The sequence below is a fragment of the Oncorhynchus kisutch genome, linkage group LG30, assembly GCF_002021735.2.
Source record: "Oncorhynchus kisutch isolate 150728-3 linkage group LG30, Okis_V2, whole genome shotgun sequence".
NCBI classification, from domain to species: domain Eukaryota; kingdom Metazoa; phylum Chordata; class Actinopteri; order Salmoniformes; family Salmonidae; genus Oncorhynchus; species Oncorhynchus kisutch.
In genome coordinates, this window is record NC_034203.2 from 40616416 (window position 1) to 40628929 (window position 12514).

Here is a 12514-nt window from a genome sequence, read left to right on the forward strand (position 1 = left end):
AAACAGAGAGTAGCAGCAGCGTAAAATAGGGATGGGGGGGGGGGGGCACACAATGCAAATCGTCTGGGTACCCATTTGGTTACCTGTTCAGGAGTCTTATCGCTTGGGGGTAAAAACTGTTGAGTAGCCTTTTTGTCCTAGACTTGGCACTGAATAGAAAAGGGTGAACAATGGAAAAGGGTGTAGCTAGTTCTATTCTATTGTTTTCTTTTATTCGGTGTTACTTAAAATAACACGTTTTCCCTCCCCTTGCATTCATGCTCCTCCACACCACTGATGTCAACAATGTCGAGCTGTCAGTGGTGAGGCGCGTCGTAGCTTCAAGGGTGTGCGCGCTCTCGACACAGCAGGAAATATGGCGGCGCTCATGACTCTCACCCAGGTAACTCCAAATACGTACTTTCCAGATGTTTTTGCTATGGTTAAAAGGTGTACATTAGCTAGTTATTCACACATCTCGAAAGTGATTGAATTATATGGTAACCACTAGCCGAGAAGTCAAAGATTGATGCATGTCCCCTTGTTAGCTATCTAGCTAGCTGTTAGCATTTTCGCCAGCAACAGGAAGGGAGCCGACAATGTAGCTCAGTTGGTGTAGCTAAATGATTGGTATCTAGCTGTAGCTATGTTTTCCTAATATCATGATATATATATACAATGAAATGATACAATACAATGATATAATATCATTGACAATCAATGTTTTACTATCGTAGTTGTGTCAGTAACACTGTCACTGTCAAACAATTAGCTACTAGTCTATTTGAAGTTAGCTTGCAGCCAAGTCACCAAAAGTTGAACTGTTAGCTGTTAGCGCCAGTGTTTGTTAGCTCAGCTGTAATTTCCTTCTTTATCTTCCTAATCGTCACTGTTCACACTGTTTCTTATGGCTGTTGACTTGCTCATCTTTATTACAAGTAATGTGGGTTGCTCTACTTAAAAGAGATGGTCATGGCAGACTTGAAACCACTTCACACTGACAGTGACACAGATTTAGATACTGTTGATTCGCTGTAACTTCACCTGTGACAACACAGGTTACATCTTTCAAGTCTTCCCAAAATGTGTTGAATGTAAGTAGACCAAAATGTGTAAGTAAACGTGCTATTTAAAAAAAATATTTTTTAAAACTACATCTCCCCTGACGTTTCTTGATTTCTCTGCAGTTATCGAGTGGAAACCCAGTTTACGAAGTCTACTACAGACAGGTGAATGAATGATAATTTGTGCCATTCATGTTTTGTTTGTTACACCTAAAATGTTGTCAATTTATTTGGTATGTCTCTACATAAGCTATAGCCACTCTGCTCCTTCCTTCTACAATGCATTACATTGCAGTTCCAATTAGGGATGTGACAAATGGACAATCTTGCTTAAGGTTTAAACTGCCATTTTTTTTATAAATCGGTTTTCCGTTAAAACGATAAGAAAACATCATACAATTCCACATCAATTTACAATGCAGAATAATGGCGCTATTACATATGTATGACCGCAAGGGCTGATTAATGAAGTTATATCTACCGTAACCCTTTACAGACAGAACGCAGCTACAGTATAACATGTCGATAGCGACAATTGATAACTTTTCAGACAATTAAAAAAACAGTGCCGCATCAGGTCTGTACCTTTGCAGCGCCGCAGCTCGATATTATTTGGTTGACGGTTCTGATTGCCTAGTGATGGATTTGAGTCCCACTTCAGAAGCGACATTCCTTTACAGACAAGTAAAACGTCCGTTCATATCACCAGACAATGTTTCGTGTCGGCATTTGAAAACCCGTAGTGTAGCCTACCCTCACAGACAATCAAACCTGCAGTAGCGGAGACGCTTTCAAGGGGCCACATCCCAATACGTCTGAAAAGCGTAATCGATACAGGCTACTGTAATTTCATATGAGACCAAAACTAAGAGTAGGTTACCCCTCTAAGACATCGGTGCGGTGAATAGGCTGGGATACTATACACACAACAGACCGAAGACTGAACACACTTGCTTCATTAGCGAGCAGAGAGGCCAGGGAGAGAGAGGTAGAAGCATATGTTTTGGTTAATCTTCATCTTGCAGTGTTTTGTCTTGCCTTTGCTCTTTCACCAAGTAGTTTCCGTTTTGCCTCTTCCTCTCTGGTTGTATTTGAATTGCACAACTTCCCCAGGCCTTTCCAGCCTATTGGCTATAACACAGAAAATAATGTATTGGTAGAACTGAACTGTGATTTATAATTAAGTGGGGGGTAAAATACAAGGTTTTTCGGGTTAGGGATTTTTTTGTTAACGTTAATATTCAAACTTTTATACCCAATAAGTGTTGCAGTTCCAATGTTGCAGAGTGGCTGTATACAGGGCTAATGTTGCAGAGTGGCTGTATACAGGGCTAATGAGCAGAGTGGCTGTATACAGGGCTAATGTTGCAGAGTGGCTGTATACAGGGCTAATGAGCAGAGTGGCTGTATACAGGGCTAATGAGCAGAGTGGCTGTATACAGGGCTAATGTTGCAGAGTGGCTGTATACAGGGCTAATGAGCAGAGTGGCTGTATACAGGGCTAATGAGCAGAGTGGCTGTATACAGGGCTAATGTTGCAGAGTGGCTGTATACAGGGCTAATGAGCAGAGTGGCTGTATACAGGGCTAATGAGCAGAGTGGCTGTATACAGGGCTAATGTTGCAGAGTGGCTGTATACAGGGCTAATGAGCAGAGTGACTGTATACAGGGCTAATGAGCAGAGTGGCTGTATACAGGGCTAATGTTGCAGAGTGGCTGTATACAGGGCTAATGAGCAGAGTGGCTGTATACAGGGCTAATGAGCAGAGTGGCTGTATACAGGGCTAATGAGCAGAGTGGCTGTATACAGGGATAATGAGCAGGGTGGCTGTATACAGGGCTAATGAGCAGAGTGGCTGTATACAGGGCTAATGTTGCAGAGTGGCTGTATACAGGGCTAATGAGCAGAGTGGCTGTATACAGGGCTAATGAGCAGAGTGGCTGTATACAGGGCTAATGTTGCAGAGTGGCTGTATACAGGGCTAATGAGCAGAGTGGCTGTATACAGGGCTAATGAGCAGAGTGGCTGTATACAGGGCTAATGTTGCAGAGTGGCTGTATACAGGGCTAATGAGCAGAGTGGCTGTATACAGGGCTAATGAGCAGAGTGGCTGTATACAGGGCTAATGTTGCAGAGTGGCTGTATACAGGGCTAATGAGCAGAGTGACTGTATACAGGGCTAATGAGCAGAGTGGCTGTATACAGGGCTAATGTTGCAGAGTGGCTGTATACAGGGCTAATGAGCAGAGTGGCTGTATACAGGGCTAATGAGCAGAGTGGCTGTATACAGGGCTAATGAGCAGAGTGGCTGTATACAGGGATAATGAGCAGGGTGGCTGTATACAGGGCTAATGAGCAGAGTGGCTGTATACAGGGCTAATGTTGCAGAGTGGCTGTATACAGGGCTAATGAGCAGAGTGGCTGTATACAGGGCTAATGAGCAGAGTGGCTGTATACAGGGCTAATGTTGCAGAGTGGCTGTATACAGGGCTAATGAGCAGAGTGGCTGTATACAGGGCTAATGAGCAGAGTGGCTGTATACAGGGCTAATGAGCAGAGTGGCTGTATACAGGGCTAATGAGCAGAGTGGCTGTATACAGGGCTAATGAGCAGAGTGGCTGTATACAGGGCTAATGAGCAGAGTGGCTGTATACAGGGCTAATGAGCAGAGTGGCTGTATACAGGGCTAATGAGCAGAGTGGCTGTATACAGGGCTAATGTTGCAGAGTGGCTGTATACAGGGCTAATGAGCAGAGTGGCTGTATACAGGGCTAATGAGCAGAGTGGCTGTATACAGGGCTAATGAGCAGAGTGGCTGTATACAGGGCTAATGTTGCAGAGTGGCTGTATACAGGGCTAATGAGCAGAGTGGCTGTATACAGGGCTAATGAGCAGAGTGGCTGTATACAGGGCTAATGAGCAGAGTGGCTGTATACAGGGCTAATGAGCAGAGTGGCTGTATACAGGGCTAATGTGCAGAGTGGCTGTATACAGGGCTAATGTTGCAGAGTGGCTGTATACAGGGCTAATGTGCAGAGTGGCTGTATACAGGGCTAATGAGCAGAGTGGCTGTATACAGGGCTAATGAGCAGAGTGGCTGTATACAGGGCTAATGAGCAGAGTGGCTGTATACAGGGCTAATGAGCAGAGTGGCTGTATACAGGGCTAATGAGCAGAGTGGCTGTATACAGGGCTAATGTTGCAGAGTGGCTGTATACAGGGCTAATGTTGCAGAGTGGCTGTATACAGGGCTAATGTTGCAGAGTGGCTGTATACAGGGCTAATGTTGCAGAGTGGCTGTATACAGGGCTAATGAGCAGAGTGGCTGTATACAGGGCTAATGTTGCAGAGTGGCTGTATACAGGGCTAATGAGCAGAGTGGCTGTATACAGGGCTAATGAGCAGAGTGGCTGTATACAGGGCTAATGTTGCAGAGTGGCTGTATACAGGGCTAATGTTGCAGAGTGGCTGTATACAGGGCTAATGAGCAGAGTGGCTGTATACAGGGCTAATGAGCAGAGTGGCTGTATACAGGGCTAATGAGCAGAGTGGCTGTATACAGGGCTAATGAGCAGAGTGGCTGTATACAGGGCTAATGAGCAGAGTGGCTGTATACAGGGCTAATGTTGCAGAGTGGCTGTATACAGGGCTAATGTTGCAGAGTGGCTGTATACAGGGCTAATGTTGCAGAGTGGCTGTATACAGGGCTAATGTTGCAGAGTGGCTGTATACAGGGCTAATGTTGCAGAGTGGCTGTATACAGGGCTAATGAGCAGAGTGGCTGTATACAGGGCTAATGAGCAGAGTGGCTGTATACAGGGCTAATGAGCAGAGTGGCTGTATACAGGGCTAATGAGCAGAGTGGCTGTATACAGGGCTAATGAGCAGAGTGGCTGTATACAGGGCTAATGAGCAGAGTGGCTGTATACAGGGCTAATGTTGCAGAGTGGCTGTATACAGGGCTAATGAGCAGAGTGGCTGTATACAGGGCTAATGTTGCAGAGTGGCTGTATACAGGGCTAATGAGCAGAGTGGCTGTATACAGGGCTAATGAGCAGAGTGGCTGTATACAGGGCTAATGTTGCAGAGTGGCTGTATACAGGGCTAATGAGCAGAGTGGCTGTATACAGGGCTAATGAGCAGAGTGGCTGTATACAGGGCTAATGTTGCAGAGTGGCTGTATACAGGGCTAATGTTGCAGAGTGGCTGTATACAGGGCTAATGAGCAGAGTGGCTGTATACAGGGCTAATGAGCAGAGTGGCTGTATACAGGGCTAATGAGCAGAGTGGCTGTATACAGGGCTAATGAGCAGAGTGGCTGTATACAGGGCTAATGAGCAGAGTGGCTGTATACAGGGCTAATGAGCAGAGTGGCTGTATACAGGGCTAATGTTGCAGAGTGGCTGTATACAGGGCTAATGAGCAGAGTGGCTGTATACAGGGCTAATGAGCAGAGTGGCTGTATACAGGGCTAATGAGCAGAGTGGCTGTATACAGGGCTAATGTTGCAGAGTGGCTGTATACAGGGCTAATGTTGCAGAGTGGCTGTATACAGGGCTAATGAGCAGAGTGGCTGTATACAGGGCTAATGTTGCAGAGTGGCTGTATACAGGGCTAATGAGCAGAGTGGCTGTATACAGGGCTAATGTTGCAGAGTGGCTGTATACAGGGCTAATGAGCAGAGTGGCTGTATACAGGGCTAATGTTGCAGAGTGGCTGTATACAGGGCTAATGAGCAGAGTGGCTGTATACAGGGCTAATGAGCAGAGTGGCTGTATACAGGGCTAATGTTGCAGAGTGGCTGTATACAGGGCTAATGAGCAGAGTGGCTGTATACAGGGCTAATGAGCAGAGTGGCTGTATACAGGGCTAATGAGCAGAGTGGCTGTATACAGGGCTAATGAGCAGAGTGGCTGTATACAGGGCTAATGTTGCAGAGTGGCTGTATACAGGGCTAATGTTGCAGAGTGGCTGTATACAGGGCTAATGTTGCAGAGTGGCTGTATACAGGGCTAATGTTGCAGAGTGGCTGTATACAGGGCTAATGTTGCAGAGTGGCTGTATACAGGGCTAATGAGCAGAGTGGCTGTATCCAGGGCTAATGTTGCAGAGTGGCTGTATACAGGGCTAATGAGCAGAGTGGCTGTATACAGGGCTAATGTTGCAGAGTGGCTGTATACAGGGCTAATGAGCAGAGTGGCTGTATACAGGGCTAATGTTGCAGAGTGGCTGTATACAGGGCTAATGTTGCAGAGTGGCTGTATACAGGGCTAATGAGCAGAGTGGCTGTATACAGGGCTAATGAGCAGAGTGGCTGTATACAGGGCTAATGAGCAGAGTGGCTGTATACAGGGCTAATGAGCAGAGTGGCTGTATACAGGGCTAATGAGCAGAGTGGCTGTATACAGGGCTAATGAGCAGAGTGGCTGTATACAGGGCTAATGAGCAGAGTGGCTGTATACAGGGCTAATGAGCAGAGTGGCTGTATACAGGGCTAATGAGCAGAGTGGCTGTATACAGGGCTAATGTTGCAGAGTGGCTGTATACAGGGCTAATGAGCAGAGTGGCTGTATACAGGGCTAATGAGCAGAGTGGCTGTATACAGGGCTAATGAGCAGAGTGGCTGTATACAGGGCTAATGAGCAGAGTGGCTGTATACAGGGCTAATGAGCAGAGTGGCTGTATACAGGGCTAATGAGCAGAGTGGCTGTATACAGGGCTAATGAGCAGAGTGGCTGTATACAGGGCTAATGTTGCAGAGTGGCTGTATACAGGGCTAATGTTGCAGAGTGGCTGTATACAGGGCTAATGTTGCAGAGTGGCTGTATACAGGGCTAATGAGCAGAGTGGCTGTATACAGGGCTAATGTTGCAGAGTGGCTGTATACAGGGCTAATGAGCAGAGTGGCTGTATACAGGGCTAATGAGCAGAGTGGCTGTATACAGGGCTAATGTTGCAGAGTGGCTGTATACAGGGCTAATGTTGCAGAGTGGCTGTATACAGGGCTAATGAGCAGAGTGGCTGTATACAGGGCTAATGAGCAGAGTGGCTGTATACAGGGCTAATGAGCAGAGTGGCTGTATACAGGGCTAATGTTGCAGAGTGGCTGTATACAGGGCTAATGAGCAGAGTGGCTGTATACAGGGCTAATGAGCAGAGTGGCTGTATACAGGGCTAATGAGCAGAGTGGCTGTATACAGGGCTAATGTTGCAGAGTGGCTGTATACAGGGCTAATGAGCAGAGTGGCTGTATACAGGGCTAATGAGCAGAGTGGCTGTATACAGGGCTAATGAGCAGAGTGGCTGTATACAGGGCTAATGTTGCAGAGTGGCTGTATACAGGGCTAATGTTGCAGAGTGGCTGTATACAGGGCTAATGAGCAGAGTGGCTGTATACAGGGCTAATGTTGCAGAGTGGCTGTATACAGGGCTAATGAGCAGAGTGGCTGTATACAGGGCTAATGTTGCCAGAGTGGCTGTATACAGGGCTAATGAGCAGAGTGGCTGTATACAGGGCTAATGTTGCAGAGTGGCTGTATACAGGGCTAATGAGCAGAGTGGCTGTATACAGGGCTAATGAGCAGAGTGGCTGTATACAGGGCTAATGTTGCAGAGTGGCTGTATACAGGGCTAATGAGCAGAGTGGCTGTATACAGGGCTAATGAGCAGAGTGGCTGTATACAGGGCTAATGAGCAGAGTGGCTGTATACAGGGCTAATGAGCAGAGTGGCTGTATACAGGGCTAATGTTGCAGAGTGGCTGTATACAGGGCTAATGTTGCAGAGTGGCTGTATACAGGGCTAATGTTGCAGAGTGGCTGTATACAGGGCTAATGTTGCAGAGTGGCTGTATACAGGGCTAATGTTGCAGAGTGGCTGTATACAGGGCTAATGAGCAGAGTGGCTGTATACAGGGCTAATGTTGCAGAGTGGCTGTATACAGGGCTAATGAGCAGAGTGGCTGTATACAGGGCTAATGTTGCAGAGTGGCTGTATACAGGGCTAATGAGCAGAGTGGCTGTATACAGGGCTAATGTTGCAGAGTGGCTGTATACAGGGCTAATGTTGCAGAGTGGCTGTATACAGGGCTAATGAGCAGAGTGGCTGTATACAGGGCTAATGAGCAGAGTGGCTGTATACAGGGCTAATGTTGCAGAGTGGCTGTATACAGGGCTAATGTTGCAGAGTGGCTGTATACAGGGCTAATGTTGCAGAGTGGCTGTATACAGGGCTAATGTTGCAGAGTGGCTGTATACAGGGCTAATGTTGCAGAGTGGCTGTATACAGGGCTAATGTTGCAGAGTGGCTGTATACAGGGCTAATGAGCAGAGTGGCTGTATACAGGGCTAATGAGCAGAGTGGCTGTATACAGGGCTAATGTTGCAGAGTGGCTGTATACAGGGCTAATGAGCAGAGTGGCTGTATACAGGGCTAATGAGCAGAGTGGCTGTATACAGGGCTAATGAGCAGAGTGGCTGTATACAGGGCTAATGAGCAGAGTGGCTGTATACAGGGCTAATGAGCAGAGTGGCTGTATACAGGGCTAATGAGCAGAGTGGCTGTATACAGGGCTAATGAGCAGAGTGGCTGTATACAGGGCTAATGTTGCAGAGTGGCTGTATACAGGGCTAATGTTGCAGAGTGGCTGTATACAGGGCTAATGTTGCAGAGTGGCTGTATACAGGGCTAATGAGCAGGGTGACTGTATACAGGGCTAATGAGCAGAGTGGCTGTATACAGGGCTAATGAGCAGAGTGGCTGTATACAGGGCTAATGAGCAGAGTGGCTGTATACAGGGCTAATGAGCAGAGTGGCTGTATACAGGGCTAATGTTGCAGAGTGGCTGTATACAGGGCTAATGAGCAGAGTGACTGTATACAGGGCTAATGTTGCAGAGTGGCTGTATACAGGGCTAATGTTGCAGAGTGGCTGTATACAGGGCTAATGAGCAGAGTGGCTGTATACAGGGCTAATGAGCAGAGTGGCTGTATACAGGGCTAATGAGCAGAGTGGCTGTATACAGGGCTAATGAGCAGAGTGGCTGTATACAGGGCTAATGAGCAGAGTGGCTGTATACAGGGCTAATGAGCAGAGTGGCTGTATACAGGGCTAATGAGCAGAGTGGCTGTATACAGGGCTAATGTTGCAGAGTGACTGTATACAGGGCTAATGAGCAGAGTGGCTGTATACAGGGCTAATGAGCAGAGTGGCTGTATACAGGGCTAATGAGCAGAGTGGCTGTATACAGGGCTAATGAGCAGAGTGGCTGTATACAGGGCTAATGAGCAGAGTGGACTGTATACAGGGCTAATGTTGCAGAGTGACTGTATACAGGGCTAATGAGCAGAGTGGCTGTATACAGGGCTAATGTTGCAGAGTGGCTGTATACAGGGCTAATGAGCAGAGTGGCTGTATACAGGGCTAATGAGCAGAGTGGCTGTATACAGGGCTAATGAGCAGAGTGGCTGTATACAGGGCTAATGAGCAGAGTGGCTGTATACAGGGCTAATGAGCAGAGTGGCTGTATACAGGGCTAATGAGCAGAGTGGCTGTATACAGGGCTAATGAGCAGAGTGGCTGTATACAGGGCTAATGAGCAGAGTGGCTGTATACAGGGCTAATGAGCAGAGTGGCTGTATACAGGGCTAATGAGCAGAGTGGCTGTATACAGGGCTAATGAGCAGAGTGGCTGTATACAGGGCTAATGAGCAGAGTGGCTGTATACAGGGCTAATGTTGCAGAGTGGCTGTATACAGGGCTAATGTTGCAGAGTGACTGTATACAGGGCTAATGAGCAGAGTGACTGTATACAGGGCTAATGAGCAGGGTGAATGTATACAGGGCTAATGAGCAGGGTGACTGTATACAGGGCTAATGAGCAGGGTGACTGTATACAGGGCTAATGAGCAGAGTGACTGTATACAGGGCTAATGAGCAGAGTGACTGTATACAGGGCTAATGAGCATAGTGACTGTATACATGGCTAATGAGCAGAGTGACTGTATACAGGGCTAATGAGCAGAGTGACTGTATACAGGGCTAATGAGCAGAGTGACTGTATACAGGGCTAATGAGCAGAGTGACTGTATACAGGGCTAATGAGCAGGGTGGCTGTATACAGGGCTAATGAGCAGAGTGACTGTATACAGGGCTAATGAGCAGGGTGGCTGTATACAGGGCTAATGAGCAGGGTGGCTGTATACAGGGCTAATGGGCAGAGTGACTGTATATAGGGCTAATGAGCAGGGTGGCTGTATACAGGGCTAATGAGCAGAGTGACTGTATACAGGGCTAATGAGCAGAGTGACTGTATACAGAAGCACAACCAGCTGATTACATGACCTCCATTCCGTTCCCCCATTGAAGGTGGATCTGGGAGACACTGGGACAGTAGGAGCTGCAGATGCTGCTCAGTTCCTGAAGAAATCAGGCCTTTCAGACAGTACCTTAGGAAAAGTGAGTAGCAGACACACACACACACACACACACACACCACGCTCAGTAAACTGCACACTTCATATCCAAGACTCCAACTACATACAGTTCCACCATATTATTTGACCATTTTCAGATCTGGGATTTGGCCGATCCAGAAAGGAAGGGCTTCTTGGACAAACGGGTAAATAAAATGAACCTCTATTACTTCTTACTACCAAATAATGAATGATTTCCCACATGAACCACTGACCAGATCCTCTGTTCCTCCCAGGGTTTCTTTGTAGCGTTGAGGTTGGTGGCCTCAGCTCAGGGTGGCAACGACATCAGTCTCAACAACCTCAATCAGACTCTAGCAGCACCCAAGTTTGTGAGTGATACTTTACTTACTTACCACCAACTATATTGTCCTCGTAGGGAACGTGTGTTTGTAGTATCGTATGTATTATTATGTTTTAAAACAAAAGTAGAAACATGCACTTGATCTTCTCAATCATTTCAGCAATGAACACAAGATGAATAAGTTATCTAGCTAACCTGCCTAAATAATCTGAAATAACTTTGTTTTAGCAGGTTAAGTTATAAATAGGAATGGTCCAATTGACTCAACAACCAAAAAACACATGTCTAAGTTTATCTTTCTTAATGTATCAGAAAATCAACAGTTATTTCTGGTTGTTTATTAAAGTTAGCTGGCGTTGATACCCCTCTGTTGATCTTATCTTCATTGGGGTAATCTCAGTCGTCATATCAGTTAAGAACTACCGTGGTCTTTATTGAAACAATCTAAGTTGTTTTTGTATTGTTGCAGAGAGACACAAATACTCCGTTGCTCAGCACATCGCTGAGTACACCTTCATCTGATTCCCACTGGGCTGTAAGGGTGAGCATTCATACCTGTTGTACGTAGAAATTAATCAATCAATGATAGATATGCTGTGCCTTCAGAAAGCAATCAAATCAAAGTCTATTTGTCACGTGTGCTGAATACAACAGGTGTAGGTAGACCTTACAGTGAAATGCTGAATACAACAGGTGTAGGTAGACCTTACAGTGAAATGCTGAATACAACAGGTGTAGTAGACCTTACAGTGAAATTCTGAATACAACAGGTGTAGTAGACCTTACAGGGAAATGCTGAATACAACAGGTGTAGGTAGACCTTACAGTGAAATGCTGAATACAACAGGTGTAGTAGACCTTACAGTGAAATGCTGAATACAACAGGTGTAGTAGACCTTACAGTGAAATGCTGAATACAACAGGTGTAGGTAGACCTTACAGTGAAATGCTGAATACAACAGGTGTAGTAGACCTTACAGTGAAATGCTGAATACAACAGGTGTAGTAGACCTTACAGGGAAATGCTGAATACAACAGGTGTAGGTAGACCTTACAGTGAAATGCTGAATACAACAGGTGTAGTAGACCTTACAGTGAAATGCTGAATACAACAGGTGTAGTAGACCTTACAGTGAAATGCTGAATACAACAGGTGTAGGTAGACCTTACAGTGAAATGCTGAATACAACAGGTGTAGTAGACCTTACAGTGAAATGCTGTATACAACAGGTGTAGGTAGACCTTACAGTGAAATGCTGAATACAACAGGTGTAGTAGACCTTACAGTGAAATGCTGAATACAACAGGTGTAGGTAGACCTTACAGTGAAATGCTGAATACAACAGGTGTAGGTAGACCTTACAGTGAAATGCTGAATACAACAGGTGTAGGTAGACCTTACAGTGAAATGCTGAATACAACAGGTGTAGGTAGACCTTACAGTGAAATGCTGAATACAACAGGTGTAGGTAGACCTTACAGTGAAATGCTGAATACAACAGGTGTAGGTAGACCTTACAGTGAAATGCTTACTTACAGGCTCTAACCTATAGTGTAAAAAAGGTATAAGGTGAACAATAGGTAAGTATCCTTATTCCACATTTTGTTGTGTTATAGCCTGAATTCAAAATGGATTAGCCAGCTAGCCGGGTAATGATGACAAAATGGATTAGCCAGCTAGCCGGGTAATGATG

General features: G+C 46.0%; 1 protein-coding gene across 4 annotated transcripts in view; it reads left to right on the forward strand.

The window, feature by feature from the left end:
• The first annotated feature begins 269 nt into the window (after positions 1-269).
• The window catches only part of LOC109874571 (epidermal growth factor receptor substrate 15-like 1), a 72967-nt gene continuing 60722 nt past the window's right edge, over positions 270-12514 (forward strand). For 2 of the 4 annotated variants that reach the window (XM_031810310.1, XM_031810312.1), the window contains exons 1-6: positions 270-382; positions 1167-1208; positions 10410-10499; positions 10615-10662; positions 10753-10848; positions 11290-11361. In XM_031810310.1, the coding sequence (XP_031666170.1) occupies positions 356-382; positions 1167-1208; positions 10410-10499; positions 10615-10662; positions 10753-10848; positions 11290-11361 (375 nt within the window). In that variant the 5' untranslated portion in view covers positions 270-355. Of the gene's footprint in view, positions 383-1037; positions 1074-1166; positions 1209-10409; positions 10500-10614; positions 10663-10752; positions 10849-11289; positions 11362-12514 lie in introns of all 4 variants that reach the window. The other 2 variants (XM_031810309.1, XM_031810311.1) reach the window with 2 other exon arrangements.